Source organism: Mastomys coucha, unplaced genomic scaffold, assembly GCF_008632895.1.
Source record: "Mastomys coucha isolate ucsf_1 unplaced genomic scaffold, UCSF_Mcou_1 pScaffold1, whole genome shotgun sequence".
Classification (NCBI taxonomy): Eukaryota; Metazoa; Chordata; class Mammalia; order Rodentia; family Muridae; genus Mastomys; species Mastomys coucha.
Window position 1 is genome coordinate 68368160 of NW_022196891.1, and position 26671 is coordinate 68394830.

The window sequence follows — 26671 nt, forward strand, 5'->3', positions numbered from 1 at the left end:
CTCCTTCTCAGCCTGAGAACTTAAGATTAATGTCAACCTACTGAACCTCCTTCTCAGCCTGAGAACTTGCATTAATGTCGACGCCATTTCTCTAACAGCAGTGCAAAAGGATACATTTGTGTGTTTGTCTTAGAGCTCAGGCTGGCCTTGAATTTGCTATTTAACTGAGGATGAGGCTAACTCTTGATCCACCTGCCTCAGCACCCCAAGTACTACAATTCCAGGTCTGCACACACTTGCCACTGTGGTCAGCCTCAAACAACAATTTTTCCGAACAGGGTTTCTCTGTGTAGCCCTGGCTGACCTGAGACTCACTCTGTAGACCAGGCTGGCTGGAAATCAGAGAGATCTGCCTGCTTCTGCTTCTGCCTCTGCCTCCTGTGCTGGGATTAAAGGCGTGCGCCACCACCTGGCCTTCAAACAGTGATTTTTAAGATCAAACATTCAAGCATGATACCCTAATACTGTAATATCTTGATACTTATATGAGGAATCACAGTAGAGAAGCACTAGAAGTCACTGTTTTCCATAATTAAACCATTAGGCTTCTGTACAAGTAGAAAACATCGCTATTAAAAAAAAAATACACACCAGAGACTCAAATCCGAGCAGAGGTGTCGCAGACAGCAAACACTGTTGTATAGTGTGATGGTACCGTACACTACAAAGTGTGCATGCTGTGTACTCAGGATCCAGGCTGCCCTGGAGTCATGCAACGTAACAGGCAAGCAATACTAGAAACCCCTCAACGCACCATCTGCTTGCTTTTCAATGACCTTTTTGGCAGCTGTGCCTTCAGAAATCCTTTGCTTTTTGTCAGCTTTTTCAAGACTCTCACACTGACAGACACCCAAGAAGCTAGATGCTAGCCTGGCGGTGGTGGCACACGCCTTTAATCCTAGCAGTTAGGAGGCAGAGGCAGGCGGATTTCTGAGTTCGAAGCTAGCCTGGTCTACAGAGTGAGTTCCAGGACAGCCAAGGCTATACAGAGAAACCCCGTCTCGAAAAACAAAAAACAAAAAACAACAACAACAAAAAACCAAACAAAGAAAAGAAAGAAGCTGGATGCTAATGAACGCAATGCCATCTTTATTGGCCATCCCATTGCTCTCATGCACTGTACTCCCAGTATTTAAAAAAATACGGGCAACTCCAGCCCATCCGTCCAGGGCCCTTACCTGTAGATAGTCAAATGGGGAGAGAGAGGACGGTTTGAACTCGTGTTCTTATTCCAGAACCGCTCCATCTCCTCCTTAGCTGTGGTTCCCAGAGGAGCAGCACTAAAATAAAACGAAAGGGTTAAAAGGGACTAAAGCACAGATTTTACACAGCAAACAGTGTATTCTTTTTTTTTTTTTTTTTTTTTTTTTTTTTTTTTTTTTTTTTTTTTTGGTTTTTCGCTGTCCTTGAACTCACTCTGTAGACCAGGCTGGCCTTGAACTCAGAAATCCGCCTGCCTCTGCCTCCCAAGTGCTGGGCTTAAAGGCATGCGCCACCACCGCCCGGCCAAACAGTGTATTCCAAAGTTGTATTTTATTTTTAGTTGTGTGTATACATGTGTGTCTATGTGTGGGTGTGTATATCTTAGTGCTGGGGCCTGAAGAGGGTGTTGGATTCCCTAGAGCTGGAGTAACAGCAGTTGTTAGCTACCTAACATGGATGCTCAGGACTGATCTGGGTCCTCTGCAAAAACAGTACATGCTCTTATGCTGTGCTCTCTAGCCACCTAAAATGTATTTTTTAAAAAAGGTCTTGTTGGATCTGCAAGATTGCTCGGTGGGTAACAGTGCTTGCTGACAGATCCGACGACCTGAATCCCATCTCCTTGGACAACTCCCATAAGATGTCTTCTAACCTGCACTTGCACATCCATGAGCCCCACCAAACAGACATTAATAAATTCGGTATAGTTTTTTTAAAAAGAGCTGGAGACATGGCTCAGAAGTTAAGAGCAGAGGGTGTTCTTCCGAAGGACCTGAGTTTGAGTCCCAGGATTCACATGGTGGCTCATGACAGCAATTCCAGTCCCCAGGAATCCAACTGGCTTCATGAGCACGGAATAAAAGTGGTACACACACAAACATGCAGGCAAAACACCCCTACACATAACATTAAAAAACAAAACAAAACAAAACAAAAAACAGAAAATGATGAGGTGGCACACACTAGCACAGAGGCAAGAAGATTGGAAGTTCAAGGCCAGCCTGGACCACCTAGTAAGTAAAGGGCCAGTGTAGACTACACAGAAAAACTGACTCAAAAAGCAAAAGAGCTCATGACGGTAAAAACCTATGATCGTAGCATTTAGGAGGCTCAGGAATTTTCTATCATCCTGACCCACACAGCAAGTTTAAAGACAGCCTGAGCTTACATGAAACACTGCCTCAAAACAAAACGCAACCAAATAAAATGAAACCCAACCCTAAAAAAATAAAAATAAAAACAAAACATGATAGCTAAGCATATTTCTGAGCCTAACTAGGCTCTGGCTGTGGGAAAAAAGGTTGTTGTGCTATAAAGTACATTATTTGGAACAAACAGAAAAAATGAAAATCAACTGTGTATCAGATAAGCATTCATCAGTTAATTTATTAGATTTAATGATTATGCTTGAATAATTATACTGTTACATAAGCAAATGACAATGTTAATAATTGATGAATCTGGACAGAATGTGCATAATGCCATATATGGCAGTGAATGTCTATAAAGGCAGCACTGGAGGCTAACAGAGAAGGAGCACTTAAGATCAACAGCATGCTGTACAAGACTTCAAGACTTAACCTCAGAGAACAGAACAATGAAACCAACATCAAAACAAAACAAAACAAAACAAAACAAACATGTGCTGGGCCTGGTGGCCAGTGCCTTCAGTCCCAGCCCTTGGAGGCTGAGGCAGGTGGATCTCTGTGAGTTCGAGGCCAGCCTGGTGTACATAGTGAGTTCCAGGACAACCAGGGCTACAAATCGAAAGAACAACAACAACAACAACAACAACAACAAAAGTAAACCAAACAAAAAAGCACCATTCTTGTATAAGGTATATATTTCCAAGATAAAACCTTTTAAAAAATTGTTGAAGCCAACTGTTTGGGGTTTTTTGGTTTTTCAAGACAGGGTTTCTCTGTGTGGCCCTGGTTATCCTGGAACTCACTCTGTAGACCAGGCTGGCCTCGAACTCAGAAATCCACCTGCCTCTGCCTCTCAAGTGCTGGGATTAAAGGCGTGAGCCACCACCACCACCACCACCACCGAAGGCAATTGTTGATATCAACAAATAGGAATAAATATTTAGTAGGGAAAAAATACACTTAAGAACTAAGTCCTGGGAGATGGAGAGATGTCTCAGCCGTTAAGAACACTGATTCCTCTTCCAGAGGTCCTGAGTTCAAATCCCAGCATCTACACGATAGCTCACAACCATCTGTAATGGGATCTGATGCCCTCTTCTGGTGTGTCTGAAGACAGCTTCAGTGTACTCACATATATAAAATAAATTAATAAATTTTTAGGAAAAAACTAACTAACTAAGTCCTGAAACTACTTGAAATTAAGGGCTTGTTTGTTTGTTTTGATACAGGGTCTTACTATGTATTCTTGATTCCTGGCTGTCCTGGAATTCCTTACATAGACCAGACTGGCTTGCCAGAGGATCCACCCACCTCTGCAGGCGTGAGCCACCACACCCGGCCTTCTACTGCCTTTTCATGAGGAAAACAAAGTTAATAAAGTATTCACCGACGTTGGAACTTACTTTCTGATACAAAGTTGAGTACTGAGGTGGGCTCGGAGACAGCGACGGCCGACGTGTCTGCAAGAGATTTGAGAATACAAACTGAGAATGAACACCAGCACTTCAGCCTCCCTTCCTTTGTAAGAGATTATTGTTTGTTGTTAATTATATTTCTATCCTGTAACACAGGGCCTTTCTGTGTAGCCCTGGCTGTCCTAGAACTCACTCTGCAGACAATGCTGGCCTCGAATGCAGAGATCCACCTGCCTCTCTGTCCCTAGTGCTGGATTAAAGGTGTGTGCCACCATGCCCAGCTCCTTTGTATTCTATTAGATGCAGAAAGGCTGACTGAAAATGAAATGAGGGCTGAGGGTAGAACGTACCCTTAACACACATAAATCCTGGGGTCAAGCTCCAGCATCAAACCCTTAACAGTGCCCCTAGTTTCGACCTGACAAACTACAACTTGGAGACAGGCTTGGATACGCTCACCTGCCACCTAGCAATTGGGCGGCAAAGACAGAAGGTCACAAATTCAAGTACAGCCTTAGCAACATACTAGTTTTTTGAGGCTAGTCTGAATTACAGAGACTGTCTCAAAATGGAAGGAAGGAAGGAAGGAAGGGAGGGAGGGAGGGAAGGAAGGAAGGAAGGAAGGGAGGGAAGGAAGGGAGGGAAGGAAGGGAGGGAAGGAAGGAGGGAGGGAAGGAGGGAGGGAAGAAGGACTATATATAACTCAGTAGGAAGTGGTAATAAGATTATAATTCTTGGGTTGGAGAGATGGCTCACTGGTTAAGAACACTGACTGTTCTTACCGAGTTCCTGAGTTCAATTTCCAGCAACCATATGATGGCTCACAACCATCTGTTATGGGATCCAATGCCCTCTTCTGGTGTGTCTGAAGACAGTGATAGTGTACTCATATGCATAAAGTAAATAAATAAGTCTTTTTAAAAAAGGTAGAAGAGAACCAACTATACAAAGTTCTCCTCTCACCAACACATGTACACACTGGTACACATACATAAGCACATGCAGTAATAATAACTAATAATTTTTTAAAAATTAAGAAGTTACTATTAACTTCCAGATAACTGAGATAAACTTCAAGCCACAAAGCTTCTCATACAATAATACAAAAAAAAAAAAAAAAAAAAAAAAAAAAAAAACAGGATAAAGCAAGGACACTTTATCATTCCCACACAAAAGATAAATGTTTTCTACCTAAAAGCTGCCATTTAAAAAAAAAATTCCAGGGGCTGGCTGGAGAGATAGCCCAGTAGTTAGGAGCACTGGCTGGAGATAGCCTAGTAGTTAGGAGCACTGGCTGGAGATAGCCCAGTAGTTAGGAGCACTGGCTGGAGATAGCCCAGTAGTTAGGAGCACTGGCTGGGGAGATAGCCCAGTAGTTAGGAGCACTGGCTGGAGATAGCCCAGTGGTTAGAAGCACTGGCTGGAGATAGCCCAGTAGTTAGGAGCACTGGCTGGGGAGATAGCACAGTAGTTAGGAGCACTGGCTGGAGATAGCCCAATAGTTAGGAGCACTGGCTAGAGACAGCCCAGTAGTTAGGAGCACTGGCTGGAGATAGCCCAGTAGTTAGGAGCACTGGCTGGAGATAGCCCAGTGGTTAGGAGCACTGGCTGGAGATAGCCCAGTGGTTAGGAGCACTGGCTGGAGATAGCCCAGTGGTTAGGAGCACTGGCTGCCTTCCAGAGGCCTAGGGACTGCTTCCCAGCAGCCACATGGTGCTCATAACCATCTTTAACATCAGTTCCAGCAAATTCATTGCCCCTTTCTGGACTCTGAAGGTACCAGGCATGCACTTCATACACGGACATACATGCAGGCAAAAACACCCATACACATGAAAAAATTAATTTAAAATAATTTAAATTACATTTTATTTTGTATGTGATGGTCCGCGCCACCACACACCAGTGGGGATCAGACAACAACTTGCGAGGAGCTGGTTCTCTCCTTCCATCAAGTGGATTCTAGGCATCAAACTCAGGTAATCAGGCTTGTAAACCTGTAACCCCAGCATCCAAGAGGCAAGCCACAGGAAGGCTGCTGTAAATCCAAGGCCATCCTGGTCTGAACAGCAATTTTCAGGCTAGCCAGGGCTATATTCAATACGTTGTCCAAAAAGCCAAAAACAAACACACGCTTTAATCTCATACTTCCAGCCAACATGTCCAAGTCATCAAGACAAAACTTAAACAGAGAAATAGAAGAGTTAACAGATGCTATGAGGAAAATGGACATAAAAGCAATATCTACAGGACATTTTATACAATGTAAGAGAATATACCTTCTTCTCAGCATCTCACTGTGGAATTTTCTCCAAAACTGACGACATGCTTGGTCACAAACCAAGTCTCAACAGATACAAGCAAACTGAAATAAACCCCTGCATCTTATCAGACCACCATGGATTAAGGCTGGATTTCAAGAATAGAAACAGCAGGAAGCCTACAAACTCATGGAAACGAAACATCTCTCAACTGAATGACTACTGGATGAAGGCAGAAAGAAAAGAAAAAAATGAAAGACTTTCTAGAGTTCAATGAAAATGAAGGTGCAGCACACGCAAACTTGTGGAACCCAATGAAAGCAGTGCTAAATGGAGTGAAAGGAAACTGTATAGCTTGCACTGTCAATGAAATGAGCATGCCTGAGCTGGCACTGCCTCCATTTCAGCTGCTGAATAACCATCCTTCTTAATAACCTGTAGACTGGCCTCACAGTGGCCACAAATCACAGAATTCTTGCACTGGATCTAAGGATCCTCAGGTATGTAATTCATCATTTGTGAGAACTCAATAAATTATATGAATGCATTTTCAAACATGCAGTGTACTGGTCATTAGTAAAATGTGTATTCACTTCTGGATGTCACTGAATTTCTCTGCAATTCTTGGTTTTATATTCAACCACATACTGGCCACTCAGGAAAGTTTTAGAAGTGAAAAATGTACCTATGTTAATTCTATGTAACTAGTTATTCACTATGTACAAGGTATTGTAGAGATATAAGAGCTCACTAAGATCTAAGAAACTGAGCCTAGTGGCAGTGGCACTCAGAGGCAGAGGCAGGTGGATCTTTGTGAGTTTGAGGCCAGCCTGGTGTACAGCTAGGGCTACACAGAAAAACGAGAAACAAAAGATCCAACCATCTTCTAAATGGGTTCATGATACTAGATTCACAATCATTTCAAAAACCTCATATGCTACTCTAGCGCACTAGAGGGGCCCATTATTAGAAGGGGAAAAATCCAGCCAGCCTTCTTCAGCTCTCTCCCTTCCCTCTGAGACAAGAGGTGAATGCAGACATTGTGTACCCAGAGTGGGAACAGATCTCTTTAAATCGACTGAATTGTCTCTGAAGTTGCAGGGCACACATTCCTCACACTGAGCTAGGCCCCGTCACTCAGCTACCCAGCAAGAGTTTGCAGATGTGGGTTGGAATCTATTGCACGCTCTGTCTGCTGTTATTGTTCCCCAAATACCAGTGCAAGCTTTGCACAAGGCCTCTACAGAAACAAGCTGTACAAACCTGACAACCTTGTTTGAAATATGAAAGTAGTTATCGATCTTTGCCTTTCATGTGAAACCAGAAACTCTGAAAAGACTCTCTACTCTGGGAATGGAGTTTAAGATGTTACAGCTAGAAGCCAGTGAGACGGTTCACAGAGAAAAGGCACTTGCCACCAAGCAGGGCAAACTGAGTTGGCCCCTTGGGATTCACAATTGTCCTCTGACCCCTACACACAAGCCATACATAGCACATGTGCAGCCACCCACACCCATACTAAAGAAAAGGGAAAAAAAATTATAAAAGGTTATAGCTGGAAGCAAGTGTTATAAGACAGCATCACACTTTACAGCCCAGGCTAGCCAGCAACTCACCATATAGCCCAGGCTGGCTTCAATGTTATAGCAGTTCTCCTGCCTCAGTCTCCTACATGCCGCGATGGGTGGGGAGCACCTCTACAAGCAGCTGATTAATTCATTTATGTGAAATGGCGTGACACTTCTATGTGCCCTATCCACATTCTCCTATGCATCCAGGAATTTCTGTATTACTTATAATCCCCATTATAATGTAAACGTTCCATGTTATACTCTATGGTTTAAGGTAACGGGGTTGGGAGAGCTACTTATGTGCAATCTGTACACAAAAATATGGGGAAAAAGTTACTTGTAGATACCACCAATCTACATGCCTGCACGAGGATAGAAGGTGAAGCAAACAATTCTAAGTGCTGGGATGACAGAAGGAGAGGGCAGGTGACGGCAGGGCATAGCAACAGTTCCCGCCCATGGACTCAGTGTGATGCTTGGCAGGTAGCACACTCAAATTGCTTCTAGTAATTTGCTATTCAAATATTTCTGATCTGAGACCGGCTAGATCCAGGAAGAACCCAAAGATGAAGATTGTACACACAAATCCTGAAACTCCTAAGATAAATGTCTGGAACCAATGTGATCGTTTTAGGCTAAATGTTAATCATTGACCCAATATGCCCTCACACTCACGAACATGTTTTACGTCACAGAATTTGAAAGCACTCAACTATGGTCAAAATTAGGAATAAAAGATGGAACTCTGGAAAACTTGGTCCTGTCTGATGGCTATGAGGATGCGCAGTAAGATAAAAATAAAGGATGAAGATAACCAATCCAAACTCCCAAAGACTCACTTTTACAAAGAAAAACTAAACAGAATCACTCTATTTTTATACTGCATGACAGAAGTGGAGAGAGAAATGAAAACATATTTGGGAGAATCAGGGTCTGGAATCTCAACAGCATTGAAGCTAACTTTCCATAACAAATAATTTCCAAAAATAGGACTGGCACAGAACTGTGTCGGGATCTGTACCAGAAATGTCACTAGCCCTTACAACTTATAAAAGGCTCTGGGGACCATACCTAATGAGTAAAGGATTCAGAACATAAAAAAATCTAAGCTATTTCTCTGGACACCTGAGAGAAAGGCGGTGATTCCCACCCCATTGCCCCGCTAAAACCAAAATTAAAACAAAACAAAGTGGTTTTCCCAGCAGCATTAAGAGAGCCACTGTGGATGCTATTATTGACCTTGGCTTGGGAGGGGCGCATTAGGAAGCCAGACAGTCTCCACGGGTGGCTAGCAGCAGAACTGTCAGGAGTTAAAAAGCACAGACTAGGTGCTCTAAGGAGCCCCTCCCCCTACAGTCCCTAAGTCTCCCCCCACTCTCCCCAAAAAACTGCAGGCCTGGGTCCAACTGATCTCGAAGTCACAGCAGGTTTTTGAGGCTCGAAACCTAGTGGGGGTCCACAAGAGCAGTTTGCGAAGAGGCTTCAGACGTGGGCGAGGCAGAAACAATGACAGCCGCGCCACTCGGCCACACAGAGTGACCTCTAAGCCCTTCCGAGCCTCTCCGCGGGGGGGAAGACGGGGTGCTAAGATCCCAGGGGCGCGGCCTGCGCATCCACGGGTCCTTTCCCTGTCCCCGCACGGCACACGCCGCTGTCACCCCCAGGGGGATCAAGTCAGGTTCCCCAAGAGTCGCGGGCCTGGATTCCCAGCCCCAGGCTAAAGTCACCTCAGCAAGAGCGCAGCCATCTTGAGTTCCGGCCTGGACGGAAGTGACGTGTCGCTCCTCCCCCGATTAGCCCTCCCTCTGGCGGCGGGGCGCGATGGGCGGGGCGCTGTCATGTGACACCTCAGGCTTTCTAGGCTGGAACCTCTGGGTTCTTAAGTTAGGCAGGTCTTTTGCGTGGATGGTGCTCCCCCTGACCCCACCCTCCAACAGGGTTTCTCCGTGTAGCCCTGGCTGTCCTGGAACTCACTTTGTAGACCAGGCTGGCCTCAAACGGGTGGTGCTTTTCTTGTTTTGTTTTGTTGTTTTTGGGAGTGAGGTTGGTGTTTGTTGTTTGTTTGTTTTCGGTTCTTCGGTTTTCCTCGCGCGCGCGCGCCAGTTTCTAGCTAGTGTCGTTTGTCAAAGTCTTGACAAGATCGCCGAGTGGTTAAAGCTAGTGCATTTACCTGCCTGAGGGTTTATTTTGTAGGGCTCCCCCTACCAAACAGCCAGTTTATTCCCTCAGGATTTCAGAGGCTCACTTTAACTCCCTCCTTCCAAGTTGTCCTAAAAATCCCCGAGTTAGCTGGCTGAGACACCCAAGGAAAAAGCTTGGCCTTCCTCTGAACTTGGTGCCTCCTCACGGATCTTCAGCCCTAAGGAGATGTTAGGCAAGCACTATACCTTTAAGCCATATCCCTAGCAAGGTTAGCAAACTGTACCCCAAATTGGGGCCTAGGGAGTGTGAGGTGGGCTGTCAGAGGGCCTTTCGCCGTCCTTTTCAAAGATGGCATCCTTTCTGACCACCTCCTCTAGGCCTGGTGATTCCAGGGCTTGAGCTGCAGCGCGAACTAAACACCCACTGGCCGAAGACAAAACTCCCTTGTTTCTTTTTCAGCAGTATGTGGGTGACACCCACAGCTACAAGAACCTAGTGGAGGAGAGCGCGCTTTGATTTATATATACTGTATATATTCCACGGTTTTGAGGAATCCAAGCACAGAAATCAGTTGCAGAGTGCTCTCGACAGAGGAAAGAAAGCAAGCAAGAGAGAAAGAAGTGAAATAGAATGTCAAAAGTTCCTGACCCTGGGTCCTGAGGGGTGGCAAGGCAGAGGGAAAAAGAATAAAGGGGGGCAGCCTAGAGCAACTCTTATTCTGAAGCAAATCTCTTTTGATTGTATTAATATTCAGATTCCATTTATATTTAGCTCTCTAGCTCTCTCCTGCCTTTTTCCTTTCAGGATTTAAATAGCACACATTCACTTTTTTCCCTTCATCAAATGAATAATATTATTTTGCATTTCTGTAACGTTAGACAAAGAAAGCACTTTGTAGACTTTTAGGGCCGTTAGAGGTTCTCTCGTCTGACCCTCTCTCTATTCAGTGCAAGAATCTCTTTTGCAGCATTTAGAGGAAGAAACACAATTCAGTGCAGGCTACCTCAAAAAATAAGTTTCATGTTCACGGTGACTGGGCCTATAGTCCCAGCTCTTAGGAGGCTGAGGGAAGAGAATCATGAGTTTGAAGTCACTCTCCAGAGACAGGAAAAACAAAACAAAATGACATTAGAGAAAGAAAACCAGCTTTTGTGGGGCAGTGGTGGTGCGAGCCTTTAATCCTAGCACTTGGGAGGCAGAGACAGGGGGATTTCTGAGTTCAAGGCCAGAGAAACCCTGTCTTGAAAAACCAAAAAAAAAAAAAAAAAGAAAACCAGCTTTTAAAAGTTTAGTAAACAGGTCAGTCAGTAGAAAACTGTTCTTGTAAATACAGCTTTTTGCTCCTGAACTCCCTCCCAGTCATCCCTCCAACCCTCTCTAACCTAGCTTGGTGACACACCTGCAATCCTAGTACTTAGTGGATCAGGTGTTCAAGGTCATCTTCATCCTCAGCAACATACCGAGTTCCAGGTAACCTGGACTACATAGACAGTATTTCAAAAACAAAAGTAAGAGTAAAATGTAACAAGCACCTCTTTCATTTAGCTCCTTTTTAAAACTGGATGTTCCCCTTGCTTGTGTGTCTGTGCACCACATGTGTGCTTAGTGCTCAGAAAGGCCAGAAGAGGATGCCAGTTCTCCCTAGAACTGGAGTTACGGACCTGTGAGCTTCCAGGTAGGTGCTGGGAATCACTCTCCATGCTCTGGAAGAGTCATTAGTCTTAACTGCTGAGCCATCTCTCCAGTCCCTTCACTTAGGTCTTGAATAATTTTATTTAACATATATGCACTATTGGCTTTTTGCCAGTTTGTGAAAGTCCTACAGGAGACTCAAAGATACAAGAACACACTGACCTATCAACCTGTCCCAGAACTCAGGACCTATAAATAAAATCAGAAGGTGAAGGTCATCCTTGCCTACATAGCAAGTTGGAGGCTAACAGGGACTGGGGAGGTAGGGAGAGAATATGCAAGGCTCCAGAAAAGGGTGTAGCTAAGAGTCCCGGCTAGATAAAGAGAAAGTGGAAGGAGGTGAAACCTGGCGTTAACCACGAAACTCCCAAGAACTGTGATCTGAGATGCATGGAAGGTATTAAAAGACTGTTGGCTTCACACAGATGTGCCTAATAACGTCTCATAAGCAAGACTAAGCTGGGCGTGGTAGTCGATGCTATGTGATTCCAGCACTCAGAAGGCAGAAAAAAGATCACCACAAGCTCCGGGCCAGTCCGATCAAAACTGAAAACTCTGTGTGTGTTTGTTACATAGATAGATAGATAGATAGATAGATAGATAGATAGATAGATAGATAGATGGCCTGTCCTAAGCAAACAATGATCACTGCACTCAGCCTTCATAACTGACACTATGGCTGATGGAAATAAATCACATTGAAGTTCAGACCATGGGAGCTGGAGAGATGACTCAGTGGCATAGTACTTGCTGTTCTCACAGAGGACCCAGGTTCAAGTTCCAGTATCCACATAGTGGCATATAACTGTACATAACTCCAGCACCAGAGGGGATCAAATACACATACATATACATGTACATGTACACATACACATACATATACACATACATGTACATATACATATACATAGGCAAAGCAGTAAAGCACATAAAATAAATCTAAAGAAAGAAAGCAGAAATTCAGATTTCAAACATTAAGCTGTACTCATTTTTTTTAGATTTTTTTAAAAGATGTATTTATTTATTATATGTAAGTACACCACAGCTGTCTTCAGACACACCAGAAGAGGGCATCCAATCTCATCACAGATGGTTGTGAGCCACCGTGTTGGTTGCTGGGATTTGAACTCAGGACCTCCAGAAGAGCAGTCAGTGCTCTTACTGGCTGAGCCATCTCTCCAACCCCAGCTGTACTCTTTTATGTTATTGTTTGAGACAGAGTCTCTCTGTATAGCCCTGGCTGTCCTGGGGCTCACTATGGGCCAGGCTGTCCACAAACTCCCAGGGTAAGCCTGCCTCTCTCTCTGTCTCTCCTGAGTCCTGGGATTAAAGGCATACACTACCACACCCAGAGAGCTAAATTCTTTATCAACAGTTTCTTTAAAAAAAATAAGCAGTTATAAAGCAAGGTTTATGATCCAAAGTGAGAAACAAGGGAGAGAAGAGAGAGTGGTGCTTTCAGTGAAAAGCAAGGTCATTTCAGATGATCAGGAGGCAAGAAAAAGAGGCAGGAGGCTGGATACTTCCAAAAGATTTTGTCTGCTAGATTCATCTTAAACAGCTCATCTGCATAATTTGGGGAAGTGGGGTGGGGTGGAGGACAGAAAACTGGGGCCTAGAGAGATGGCTCAGAGGTAAAGAGCACTTGCTGGTCTTCTCAGCTCACTCCTAACATTCACAAGGGGGTTCCCAACCATTCCAGTTCCAGGGGATCTAATCCCCTCTTCAGGCTTCTATAGTCACCAGGCACACACATGAAACACATACATACATGCAGGCAAGCACTTATTACACATAAAAATAAATAAACCATTAAAAAAAGAACACCTCAACTCCGGTCATGTAGACATTCCAAGCATCACCCGTTCTTTGTTGAGATGGTCTCTGATAGCCTAGGCTGGCTTTGAACTCTTAACCTTCCTGCTTCCTACTTCCACCTCCCAAGCACTAGGAAGAGAGGTATAAACCACAGTTGGCTTTCCTGGCTCTAATTCTACCCCACAGTTCTTCAGGAGATGCTGACAGCATACTAGATTAACTTCACTCTCTTTAGTCTTGTCATTCGAGCCCTTCATGCTTCCTGTTTCAGATTTGATTCCTAGTGTAGCCTTTCAAGAGTCCCCACATCAAATCAAACATGGATGCACACGCACACACACACACACACACACGCACACGCACACACGCACACGCACACGCACACGCACACGCCTGTGCTCGCACACACACACACACACACACACACACACACACGCACACGCACGCGCACGCACACGCCTGTGCTCGCACACACAGACACACACACGCACACGCACACCCACACACACACACACACGCACATGCACACGCCCGTGCTCGCACACACACATGCACTCACACTCGCACGCACGCACTTTCACCTCTGCTCTTACCTTTGCTGTTCCATCTAGCCATCATCCCTCCCATTCCCTTTTTCAAAATGGCTGCTCCTAGATCTGACTGCTCTTTCCTCTGAACTTCCCATATTAAGTGGTATTCCCACCCGTCTGTGCACTGGCAGTTGATGAGTTTGCCCTCTGTTTCTCCCCTCTGCCTCCTCAAACCAGATCTTGGGCTAGTAGAAAGAACTGAATTACCATTCTAATAGGAGCATTCGAAAACATTCCAAACAGCCACCGTGCAGGACCAATAGGTGGTCTTGATCATTGCATAAGGCATCGGAGGATTTCCTAACGGAAGGGGGGGAAATCTGAGCTTCTTCCTGGAAATTTCCTGGTAGAGAAAAATCTTCTATCTGGGTAGAATCTCCCAGATGCAAGGAGATGGAAAAAGTTGTTCCCAGAGGGCTTTATGGTCTACACCGTTGCTGTGGCAATCGGATCAACAACAGACACCCTAATTTGGGAATGCTCCGAAAAGAGCTTCCCTCTAGGTCCTAAGGGATCTCAGGCAAGGAGGCTAAGAAGGAATCCTTTGCCATGGCCTTTTGAATTTAGGTTTCTCAGCTTGCCTATTCCTCAGAGAAGTGTGTCTATGTCCCTTTTCTGTCCCTCTGCCTCACCCCACCCCAACATTCCAACCTAGGGTAGGGGGAGGTCAGTATTCACAAAGCCCTCTGTGTAAGGGGTGGTATGTGTCCCCCCACCCCTCCACCCAGAGTATACAATGCCCCTTCTGCTCCATGTCCCCTGCCACCCTCCCCACCACCTCTCAATTGCACATGCCAGGCTGCAATTGGTCACTGGCTCAGGACAGCCCCCTCGTGCTGGGGATCCAGGGGATTTTAAGCAGGTTCCAGAAAACACCGCTCAGTTCCCTGTCCCCGGCTCTCTCCACCCCACAGACACTCTGGGCCTTTGCCCCTACCCCAGCTATGGCTCCGGGGGCTCCCTCATCCAGCCCCAGCCCTATCCTGGCTGCCCTGCTCTTCTCTTCTTTGGGTAAGTGCAGCCACTGAGTCCCAGAAACCTGAGATTCGGTGGTCTCTCAGCAGCTTCCCCCCCATCCTCACACCCTTCACTGCTAAGAGCCAGCAAGGGAGAGCAAGAAGATGATGTTCTGTTTAGGTTTGGGGAGGGAAGGTATAGACCATTCACGGGATGCAGGAAAGGTATCTCCTGAAGAGACAAAGTAAAAGGGATCACAGAGAGTTCCCTGGGTACCCAAGTTGGAAACTATAGTCAGTGACCCCCAGATCCATGCTGACAGTCTGTCAGGAAGTAGAAACAGAATGAAAAGACCAAGATAGAACCCTGAGTTCTGGTCCCCTTGCATCCCCTAGTGGCACAAGAGGTACCCAACCTTGATTACCCAGAAGGGAAAGAAAGTCAGTGAGTATGAATTAATGAATGAGTCCAGCTCTGTGATCTCAGCTTCTTAGATGGAATTTCTGCCTGTGGCCTCTCATTTATAACTGTGAGTGAATCCTAGGCTCTTGTCCCAGTAAAGCCATCTTTTTAAGCTGGCCAGCCTTTTCCCTTTCCCTTTGGCAGAGATGTTGAATGAGTAAGAGAACATCAAAGCAAGGTTAGTGAAGTAGAGCCTTCGGAAGTGCCTTCCATCCTGTGTGAGCAGAAGCCATGATGGGGTAAGAGTGAGGATGAGCAGCAGGAGAGAGGAACAGTTAGAGAGTCCAGGGCTCTTGCCTTGCTCAAGTTTAACTCCTGGGGTAGTAAACCCAGAACTTACACTTTTCTGGTTTATATTGGACTATTCTGTGATGTCCCAAAGCAATGTTGAAGATAGGGGATTGGAAAAAGCCTTGGTAAAGGAAACAAGGAGCCGGGGAGTCTAGGGAGCAAAGGCGCTCTGCCCCAATCCTAGAACCACTGAGCAGAGTTGAGGAAAGCAAAGATTGACGATATAATAGGAGGAATAGAAGTCCGAACAAATAAATAACTCTCTTTGTTACACTGGGGATTCCCAAGAAGGCTCTCAGGCAGAATTCCCAGGAGGTAAGTAAAAGATATTGCATGCTAAGATGGGAGATTCAGGACAATGAGGGTGGCGTGGGTGTGGTATGAGCCCCCCAGCACTGGCTAGACAATGAGACTTTGTTTGGTTGCCTCCTCCTAAAGAACAGAAAAGTCTATAATTGTTCCTACCCAGAGCCAGCCCACACACATAGACTGCCTGGGATGACTCTCCCTGTGTGGGTGGCTTAAAGCGGTGGCCCTGGGCCAAGATGACCAAGAAGAGGGTGAGGATGGATGGTTGGACAACAGAGGTCCACATGCAGAGTCACCTGGGTGCTGGACTCAGGGTCTTCTAAATCTAGCTTCTCCTTGACAGTGATATGAGACTTCCTCCCCTGGATTCTCAGTCAAGAATACACTAAATGGTAACCTGGGGTCCAGCAGGCAGGCTTGACAATTGTGCCCAGAAGGAGGACAGGAGGACTTGCATTCTCTAACTGTGTCCTTCTCCTTCTTCCTCTTCTTCCTCTTCCTCTTCTTCTCCTTCTCTCCTTCTCCTTCTTCTTCTTCTTCTTCTTCTTCTTCTTCTTCTTCTTCTTCTTCTTCTTCTTCTTCTTCTTCTTTTTCTTCTTCTTTTCCTCCTCCTCCTCCTCCTCCTTCTTCCTCTTCTTCCTCTTTTTCCTCTCCTCTTCCTCTTCTCCTTCTCTTTCTTGCAAGAATTTGAAGTTACTGTACAGCCGCTAACAGAATGATTGATATCTATGAGTCAGCATGGAAAGCTATCTCAGATACATATGTTCTTAATCCAAAACAAAAAAAAGGAAAATTTAATGCAATATATTGTATATACATTATATTTTTTAAAGAGCTCCACAAAACAAATTTAGTCATTTGTTGTAAGTACAGATATATCTTGAGTTTAGTGCATTTATATTGAGTTTGATGCATAGAGAAAACTGGTAATGGTGGCTCTATCAAGGTGGAGACTTTAGGAAAGAAATTGGTGGTTAGAGTGAGTGTCAAAGTTAGCTTTGCCTGAGTTACGTAAACTGTTTGTGAGAACATATGCATGGGATGGTGGAGCATGTTTTTAATCCCAGCACTCAGGAGAAGTAGCAGGTGGATCTCTGTGAATCCCAGGCCAGCCTGATCTACACACATATTGAGTTCCAAGATAGCCAGGGCTACATAGTAAGACCCTGTCTTAAAACAAACAAACAAACAAACTCAGTATATCTTAATTTAGTTAAAATATTCAAAACTCTACATCTAATTAATTGCTTAAGAATTAGATGTCAATTGTTGGCACCTGTGGTAATTCTAACATTCAGAAGACGGGGGCATAAATTCTAACATTCAGAAGGAGGGCCATAAATTCTAGGAAAGTCTGGGCTACACAGGGAGACTGTCTCAAAAGAAAGAAGGAAAGAAAGGAAAGAAGGGAGGGAAGGAGGAAAGAAGGAAGGAAGGGAGGAAGGAAGGAAGGAAGGAAGAGAAGAAAAAGAGACTAAAACAGAAAATGAGATTGGATACAATCCACCTTTTAGAATCCTAAAGAAAAGCATGGATTTCATTTCCTCTACACTGAAGATTTCCCATCCTAGTACTGACCAGAGTTGACCCTGCTTAGCTTTAAGAGATAGGACAAGGTTGGATACATCCAGTGTGGTACAGCTATGAATTTGAGGGACATTCTTTATGCTGAGACCTTGAGCAGATACAGCATTTGCATTTACCAACTGAGTCCAGACAGAGGTAGGCCTCCCAATATTTGTTTCTTCACTAAGACCTTAGCCCCTGACTGCTGGTTGGTCTCATGTCCTCTTTATAACTGCCTGGGCCCTCGTATGCATCTCATTTCCCTCTGCTTACAGTGCTGTCTCCGGCCCTGGCCATTGTGGTTTACACGGACAGGGAAGTCTATGGTGCTGTGGGCTCCCAGGTGACCCTGCACTGCTCCTTCTGGTCCAGTGAATGGGTCTCAGATGACATCTCTTTTACTTGGCGCTACCAGCCTGAAGGGGGCCGAGATGCCATTTCGGTGAGTGTCGGGCGGGGGGTGGGGCGGGGATGTCCTGGGGTTAGCCAGCAGATAGGTACTTCAAACAACAGAAAAGAGAACCTGGGGAAATGTTCTATGAGCCACAAACTCAACTGTAGAAAGGTAAGCAGCAGTCTTTGTTACCTTACCTAGGACCTGTGTGGCTTGTCCTCCTCCTCATATAGGCAGGATCTGGGACCCTGAGTCTGGAGCCAAGTTTTGGCAGCTTTTCATACTAGGATTCTTTCACACACAATTTCCATCATTCCTCATAGATCTTCCACTATGCCAAGGGACAGCCTTACATCGATGAGGTGGGGACCTTCAAAGAGCGCATCCAGTGGGTAGGGGACCCTCGCTGGAAAGATGGCTCCATTGTCATACACAACCTAGACTACAGTGACAACGGCACTTTCACATGTGATGTCAAAAACCCACCGGACATAGTGGGCAAGACCTCTCAGGTCACGCTCTATGTCTTTGAAAAAGGTGTGAGAAGGGACAGGGGACAGGGTTCTGGGAGGCACTTCAAGGAGGGTGTCAGGGAGGGCTGACAGACTGTGAGATGGGCAAATAGCCTCAACTAACAGGTGGTGCAAGCCTTTAACCCCAGCACTGGGGAGGCTAAGGAAGTGATTGCTTAGGTCAAATAGTGAATTCAAGAGCAGCCTGGGATAACTAGCAAAACTGGGGGAAGGCAGAAGCAGGCGGGTAAGCATGATGGGTCTGGCTGTAATTCTAATATTCCAAAGGTGGAAGCAGATTGATCCGAAGTCCAAGGCCATATTTGGCCTCATAGCAAGTACCAACCTGGGCTACGTGAGACACCCCCCCCCCCAAAAAAAAAAACAGTTAATAGTAAAAACCAAAGATACCAAGAAGGAAGGCAGCCTGGCTAAAATTCTCACATTTCCAATGACTGGAAATAGGTGTAGTGAGAAGCAATGTAGATCCAGGTTTCTGCTTCCTCCCCGCTGCGTGCGAACCGCGTATTTCTTCTCCCTCCCCTCCAAGTGCCCACTAGGTATGGGGTGGTGTTGGGAGCCGTGATCGGGGGCATCCTCGGGGTGGTGCTGTTGCTGCTGTTGCTCTTCTACCTGATTCGGTATTGCTGGCTGCGTAGGCAAGCTGCCCTGCAGAGAAGGCTCAGGTAAGGGGCGGAGCCTGACTCCCCACCTTTATCCAGGACCCCCCCCCATCCCCACCCCAGACTGCTTCAGTGGTGGGAGGGCCAAAGGAAATAGGAAGTTGAGTGTACTGGGTTCCAGGGAGGCCAATCCTGCTGCAACCTCTCTTCCCGCAGTGCCATGGAGAAGGGGAGATTTCACAAGTCCTCGAAGGACTCCTCGAAGCGCGGGCGGCAGGTTAGCGGGACTTGAGACTGGGGAGGAGAACGCTGGGAAGTCTGGGACATCAGTGAGGGACGGGCAAGACGTGGTGAAGCCCAAGGCTGACGTGTGCAATCCCCGCAGACGCCAGTGCTGTATGCCATGCTGGACCACAGCCGAAGCACCAAAGCTGCCAGTGAGAAGAAATCGAAAGGGCTGGGGGAGTCTCGCAAGGATAAGAAATAGCGGTTAGCGGGCCGGGCGGGGGGTCGGGGGTCTGCGACGGAGTCCTCCAAAGGCTCTCAGGTGGTGGTCATCGAGATGGAGCTTCGCAAGGATGAGCAGAGCTCGGAGCTCCGGCCTGCAGTCAAGTCCCCCAGTAGAACCAGCCTCAAGAACGCCCTCAAGAACATGATGGGCCTGGACTCGGACAAGTGACCGTCACATCCAGGCCCTGTCAGAGCAGGGGACCTAGGCTCCTCTTTTTCCCGGGTCTAGGTGCTTTCCTCTTGCTCCTCAGCCCTGCCCTGCCCTTACCTCCCAATGAGATGTAAAGTTTCATTCCATCCTTTCCAAGTCTTGTACTTCTCCTTCGCCTTTACCCCTCGGCTTTCCGGGAGCCTAGGGACTAACCCTACTCCTCACCTGCCCCAAGGGCTGCGTGTTTGGTGCCTGTCCCTCAGGTACCGAGAAGAAAGGGACCTTGATAGCCTCTGCCCAACTCCAGGCCACTTGGCCTTCCCAACTCCTCCCCTCAGCTCCTCCCCCCCGTTGATCCCTGGCTTCTTCCTGCTCTCTCCTTTCCTACCGTCTGGTGGCCCAGCCCCACACTCTGTCCTCGGGCTCAAATCCACATCTTGCAGAGCAGACTCTCCATCAGGGTTTATTTAGGTTGCTGAGTATTTTTTATTTGTCCATCCATTCTTTTGTTTGTTTACCTGAGCCCACGGCCCCGTGACCGAGGACCTATGACGTCATGTGGCTTTTGCAGTTCCCCCCCCCCCCCCCCCCCCCCCCCCCGCCCCCAACTCCTACTAAGTCTTTACTGGAGAGCCGGCCAGGCAAGCGGAGCATAGTCGATGCCCTCTGACCATTCTGGAGCGCAGTTCTGGGACTCCCGAGATTTGGGGAAGGAGAGAGAGAGAAAAATGGATCCTCATAGGTCAGGGGTGCAGTAGGGGGCTTTAAGAAATGTCTTCAAAATAGATAATCAGGAGGACAGGAAAAGCCCCCCACCCCCGAGAATGGGAAGGAACGGAAGTGGTTGCACCCCCAGGAACAGGGGACTGTCAGGACTTTTCTACATTCTGTATATTTCTCCTACCATCTCCAAATGTCCTTACATGTTTAATAAACACTGACATTTCCAGAAGCTGCTGCCTCTGTTTTGCGTTTTCCAATCTTCCTAAGAATCCCTTCCCCTTCTCACTCCCAGGCCATTCTCGGCACATTAGCTGATTTTCGTTGTCAGGTTTGATTTTTATGGTATTGGTCCATGTAGCATAATAGAGAGAACTCTGAAGTAGGCCCACAGGCACATTTCTGTATTAAAAACTACCCAGTGAGATTGTACTAGGTCCTAATGGGTGGCAGGCCCTGCTTTTACAGGTGTGGACACTCAGTAGCTTTCTTTCCTAAGACCTGGGTTCTAAAGCCACCAGCCCCTCACGGGTTGTCTGCCCCAGAATGCTTACTTACCTTTGGTAAGCTTGCTCTGCACTTCATAAATACAGGGAACCATTCTAGCCATCCTGCACAATTCCCAAACCTGCCGTGAGAATCACATAAGAGACAGTGTTTGGAAAGCTTTATAAGCTGTAAGCTTTATAAAGCGGTGTGTATTGTAACATACGACTAACTTGTTAAGGGTAAGGTCCTTAGAAGAGTTTCTTGCCTTGCCTCACGGAGTATACCTTAGGGGATGGAAAGATGGGTCAGAGCACCCACATGGAGGTTCACAACCATCTGTAACTTCAGTTCCAGGGACTCTGGTGTCTTCTTCTGGCATATGTGGGTAACAGGCATACATGTGGTACACAGACTTATGTATAAAAGAAAATTTTTTAAAAAAAGGAGTGCATTTTATAAAGTAGTACAAATCTCATTCATGCTTATAAATATGCACACATAGAACTTTATGTTGAACATGGCAATACATACCTATAATCGCAGCACTTAGAACGTACAGTCAGAAAGATCAGAATTTCAAGACCAGTTCTGACTAAATAGCAAATTACAGTTTAAGGGCAGCCTGGTTTACGAGAGATCCTATTTCAAAAACAATTTCCTTTTGTTCTCTGTTTTAGACACAGTATTAATACTTGACTAGCCAGTTTGTTGATAATGTCAATTTAGAAATATCCTGAAATCTTTAGATGATTGTGGGAAAATGTAACAGTTTCTCTGGGTATGTGGTGGGGAACATTAGATTTCCTGGAGCTGTAAAAACTAGCCATTGGAAGCTGCCTGCTGTGTGTGTTGGGACCTGAATGTGGGTTTTCTGTGAGAGCAGTACACAGACAAACTGTTGAGCTTTCTCTCCAGCTGCCCAAAAGGATTCTTAATAAAACACGTAGGCACAATGTCTGGAGAAAAACTAAGATTTTACTTTACACTATATAAGAAATAAAATGTAAAATGTATGTTGGCACATCACAATAATTCTGGCATTCAGAAAGCTGGACTGCTAGGAGTTCAGGGTTAGCTGGGTTACAGAACAAGACCTTGTTTAAAACACAAAACAGAATTACAGTCCCAAGCAGTCACCCTAAACAAATACACATGAGTAGAACTGAACGGAGCCAGCAGACTGTGTTAATACATCACACACACACAACACACATGAACACACACATACAGGTACACACACACACCAATAATTAAAGAAGAGGTCATCGTGAATTTGTGAATGAGTGAGGCCCACACTTATTAAGAGTAAATATTTGCTTAAAGTCTGGCGGGTTGGCAGATGCCTGCAATTTTAATCACTTTTGGGAGAATGAGGCAGGAGGCCTCATTGAATTCAAGGCCAGTCTAGGAGCTAAGAGAGAGAGGGCACTGGAAATATTTGCTTAAACTCCACAAGGAGAAGACCTTTAAGCAACACAGGAAATCTAAAACTCACACAGGAAATACTTCAGAATTTATCCTCTTTATTGGCAGAAAACACGATAATAGATAGTATCAACAAAATCCAAAAGTTAATTGGTAGGGGTGGAGAAATTGTAATGCATTTTAATAGCTTCCATACTTCCACCTCTATCTACAGCCTTATTTATCTGCTTCACTGTCTGATAAAGCCATTTGAATATGTAGAGTATCTGCACTACGTTCCACGGTCTCCCTTCCAGCCGACTACAACCATGTGCATCACTCCACTAAAATTGTATTCCTTGGGGCTGGAGATGGCTCAGCAGTTAAGAGTACTGACTGTTCTTCCAGAGGTCCTGAGTTCAATTCCCAGCAACCACATGGTGGCTCACAACCCTGTAATGGGATTTGATGCCATCTTCTGGTGTGTCTTAAGGCAACTTCAGTGTGTTCATATAAAATAAATAAATAATTATTTTAAAATTGTATTCCTCAAAGGGCATCAGTGATGTCTATGCTAAATGTGCTTGTAAGATAGCAGAGAGGGAGAGAGAGAGAGAGAGAGAAAGAGAGAGAGAGAGAGGTGTACCATTCCAAGCACTCAACCACTGAGCCACAGCACTAACTCCTTTTGTCAAAACTCTAAGGTCACTTTTGAGCTTTTATCATCTCTTGGCAGTGCTCCGCCATTTTCAACCATTTTCTCTCTTTGGTAATGGTTTACCACTTGCCTGCCTCGAGATAGATTCTTCTGCTTTTTGTTGGTTTGATCAATTTGAGAAATGCATGAATTAACTTTATAGCAGAGATTGCAATATTCCCTTTTTTTATCGTGCACACATTGTGGGTTTATTCACATATTGATGCTAAAATCTCCATAAGGTTGCAATCAATTAGAGATGAATATTCTCTTCCCCATTAACTTGTTAATTTTTGAAGTTTTGCTTTTAGATTTATTTATTTTGTGTTTATGAGTCTTTTACCTGCTTGAGATGTGTATGTACATAAAAGTACCTATTGCTCAAGAAGTTCAAAGGGGGGGGCATCGGATCACCTGAAACTGGAGTTAGAGATCAACACATGTTCTTACCCATGAACCATCTATGTGGCCTCTTTCCCCAGTTTAGATGGAGCTTTGTTTATTTATTCATTAGTTGGTCTGAGACAGGGTCCCACGCTGTGTCCTGGCTGGTCTTGAACTTATTTGATAGCCTAGGCTGACTTCAGACTCTTCAAGAGCTAAAACTCAGCCATCAGCGTTCTAGGCAAGTGCCCTTAACTGCTGCACCATCTTGATGGCCCCAGTGAGACTTTTAAAGGGTGTAGAATAGTTCTTTTGCATTGTCCAGGTCATTGTATTATTGTCTAGCATCCTTACTTTTTTCTGGACTCTTCACTACCAGGATCTTCTACTGTGTATAGTCACACTACAATTTTTTTTTTTAACTTTAAAACAAATCAAGAAACAAACAAACAAACAAAAACCTTCCATAGATTCTTGAAACTTTCCCTAGAGGGCAGTACACCTTTCTGTTGAGAACTCTTTAGACGTGTAAATAAGGCCTGAGGCCTGCCTAAAGGTTGGAGAAAGAGTCTAGCCAGTGTCTTGAGCTTCCTGTTGGTTCTTTTTCTCTACTCTCAGCACACGGGAGGCAAAGGCAAGTGGGTCTCTCTGTGAGTTCAGGTGGATCTCTGTGAGTTCAAGGCCAGCCTAGTCTACAGAACAGATTCCCGGGCTGTTAAACAGAGAAACTCTGTCTTAAAAAAAAAAAAAATTAAATGAGTTAATATATGTGAAAGTGTCTAGAAAGGGGACTGATGACCCACAGGGGTATTTTACAAGTCGTCCTTTCCATTTCATGGCCTGTCTGTAGCCTGAGACTGAAGAATCACCCCCACCTAGGGAGTGAGGATCCCAGAGGACCCAACTATGAAGCCTTCTAAGGTAACAGAATTCAACCCAGCAAAGAATAGTCCCAGGTAATCCCATCTTCTCATTTCCCACTGCATCTTTAGATTCTGACACAGCCCCCCCCCCCCCGACAAACGAGGAAACTGAGGCACAGAGACATCTATTATCTTTGCCAAGGCACACGACTCATTGAACTAAGACTAGAACTCAGGACCCGGCACCGAGAGAACATCGAGGGACCGGATTTATGCACCTGCCTGTCACGCAGGTTTCTAGGTGGGTGAGCTCTTGGCCACCTTCACCATTAGACTGCTGGCATCTGGAAATACCAGACAATAACGTCATGCTCAGAGACTCAAACTATGTCTCTAAAGGTCGGATTCCCATTCTGCGGACATTCTCACTAGACGCATCCTTTATCTCCTGTTGGTCGCATCGTCCCAGGTATTTCCCAGCATGCTATAGAATTTTCCTGGAAAGGAACTTTTACTGCTTTGCAGTAAATCAGCACCACTTGCTTACATAAACCACCGCTGTCCTCCTGCCTTGGAGAACACGCATTCAATGCTGTCCGGATCTGGCTCTTTGACTGTATCTCCTAAGACCCCAAAGAAAGTCCCTTTATACTTCTACTTACTTCTACAGTCTTGGTGATTGAACTGATTGACCTTCATGAAGATAAATGAACTCTAAAGGAAGCTCAAAGCCTGAGGGGGAACAAGGGCTGCCAGTACTCTCCTAAGCCGTGGCTTCAGAGAGGCATGCCAAGGGAGGGGCAATGGGGGCGATGCCAAGGGAGGAACCGAGGAAGCTCTCGTCTTGTGACCAGGATGACTTTCTGCCTATCTATGGACCGCGAGTCTCTCACCTTTTTAGATCTGGAGTCAGACCTGCCACTTAACCAAAAAGATCACCAGGGATGCTCTTGTTTTCTTGTTGTTTCTCTCTTGCCCCCTTAGGCTCTTCCCTTCCCTAATCCTTTTCCTATTCCCTTCTCCCTCTCTCCACGTGTTCACTGCTGGCCTCTACTTCTGTACTCTCTCCCTTTCTCTGCCTTTCCCTGCCTCTACTACCCTCTTAACTTCCCTTCCCATACCCTAAATAAATTCTATTCTATACTTTTAAAAAAAAAAATCACCAGTGATGCCTAACACTATAGAAAGCAAAAGTCCTCGCCCTCAAGCTCTTAATGTCCAGAAAAGCACAGACCAGCAGGGACTACATTTAGAGTGGTTATGAAAAACAAAGCTGACAGCAGCTAGTTAGAATCCAATGAGGACTGATTCGCAGACGTTGAACATGTGGCAGGGACAAGGAAGCCACCAGGAGCCACTATCTCTGCCAACAGTATCAGAAATAAGGAAATATAGCTGGCCTGTTGAAAGAAAAAAAATCCATCCTTCTCTTTTCTCTATGGCGTTTGAAATCAGATTTCCCATTCTGCCTAGCTCCACGTCCGGGTGCCACTTATCGCTGGTCTTTGCTGCTTTGTGGATTCTCCTTTCCTCCACCCTTCACCCTCTTTTTCCCACCCTCTCAATTTCCTACCATTAGATAAGGGAGAGAAAAGGATAGAGGAAAAAGGAAAGAATTCCCTGGATAAAGAAAGTCTCTGGGCAGAAGGGGGCGATGTTATCCTTAGACTACTTCCTGCTGATTCCGGGAATCGAGTTCCTTGGGGCAAGTTTGATCTTCAACATCAGGATATCTAATTTCTTCCTCTTCCTCTTCCTCCTCTTCTTCCTCCTCCTCCTCCTCCTCTCCCTCCTCCTCCTCCTCCTCCTCCTCCTCCTCCTCCTCCTCCTTCTCCTCTTCTTCTTCTTCTCCTTCTCCTTCTCCTTCTCCTTCTCCTTCTTCTTCTTCTTCTTCCTTCTTCCTCCTCCTCTTCTTCACACACAACTGACCCAACTGACCAACAATGAACAATCAACCACCCACTCTGCCCCTAGCATTTATGTACCCTCTGAAAAGTCCCCAGAATTCCAAATGTCACACAATTGCACAAACTATTTGCAGCTGGCAAAATCACACACTCGCCAAGGCAAATTGTAGTCAGCTGCTGTGGACCCTCTGAAGCCGCTCCATATCCCACACCTGGGATTAAAACAAAAACATTCTTATACTCTTTCCTGTGGGTTCTGTTGTTTTTTGGTTTTGTTTTTGTTTTTTGTAAGAAGCCAAAATTCCAGAGTTCTCACGATAAGGAGAAGCTAAGGCGGGAAGGACAGACAGCTCCTAGAAGGATGTTAGGCAGATTCCTGGAAGAGCAAGCCAGGAGGTGAAAGGAGCAAGCTAAACACTAAGGCAAGATCAGTGCAGACCTGTCCCGAAACATCATGACGTCTCTGAGAGCAGGCTCACAAGACTGTCCAGAGAGAGAAGCCTACTCTCTTTACCTACTCGAATCCCATACCCTGCCACCCATAACCTCCATTCTCATCGCCACTCCCACTCCTGGGCCCATCTCTCTCTCT

General features: G+C 45.6%; 2 protein-coding genes across 2 annotated transcripts in view; one reads left to right on the top strand and one right to left on the bottom strand.

Annotated features, from left to right (window-relative positions):
* Sdhc (succinate dehydrogenase complex subunit C) overlaps window positions 1-9405 on the bottom strand; it is a 22387-nt gene extending 12982 nt beyond the window's left edge. The window contains exons 1-3 of the mRNA XM_031389158.1: window positions 9326-9405; window positions 3755-3811; window positions 1179-1280 (exon numbers count right to left, since the gene is read on the bottom strand). Coding sequence (XP_031245018.1) covers window positions 1179-1280; window positions 3755-3811; window positions 9326-9345 — 179 coding nt within the window. The 5' untranslated portion in view covers window positions 9346-9405. The remainder of the gene's footprint in view (window positions 1-1178; window positions 1281-3754; window positions 3812-9325) is intronic.
* A 5209-nt stretch (window positions 9406-14614) lies between these two features.
* Window positions 14615-20567, top strand: Mpz (myelin protein zero). Its single transcript, XM_031389171.1, has 6 exons — window positions 14615-14851; window positions 17701-17867; window positions 18143-18356; window positions 18882-19017; window positions 19171-19231; window positions 19340-20567. The coding sequence occupies exons 1-6, from the start codon at window positions 14632-14634 to the stop codon at window positions 19439-19441; spliced, it is 900 nt and encodes a 299-aa protein (XP_031245031.1). The 5' UTR covers window positions 14615-14631; the 3' UTR covers window positions 19442-20567.
* The last annotated feature ends 6104 nt before the right edge of the window (window positions 20568-26671 follow it).

Bases quoted from the DNA above. Each gene is read 5' to 3' on its own strand.
- Mpz (XM_031389171.1), top strand. From the start codon at position 14,632: ATGCCAGGCTGCAATTGGTCACTGGCTCAGGACAGCCCCCTCGTGCTG. The intron at 14,852-17,700 runs GTAAGTGCAGCC...CTCTGCTTACAG, and splicing joins CCTGCTCTTCTCTTCTTTGG to TGCTGTCTCCGGCCCTGGCC. The intron at 19,018-19,170 runs GTAAGGGGCGGA...CTCTTCCCGCAG, and splicing joins GCCCTGCAGAGAAGGCTCAG to TGCCATGGAGAAGGGGAGAT.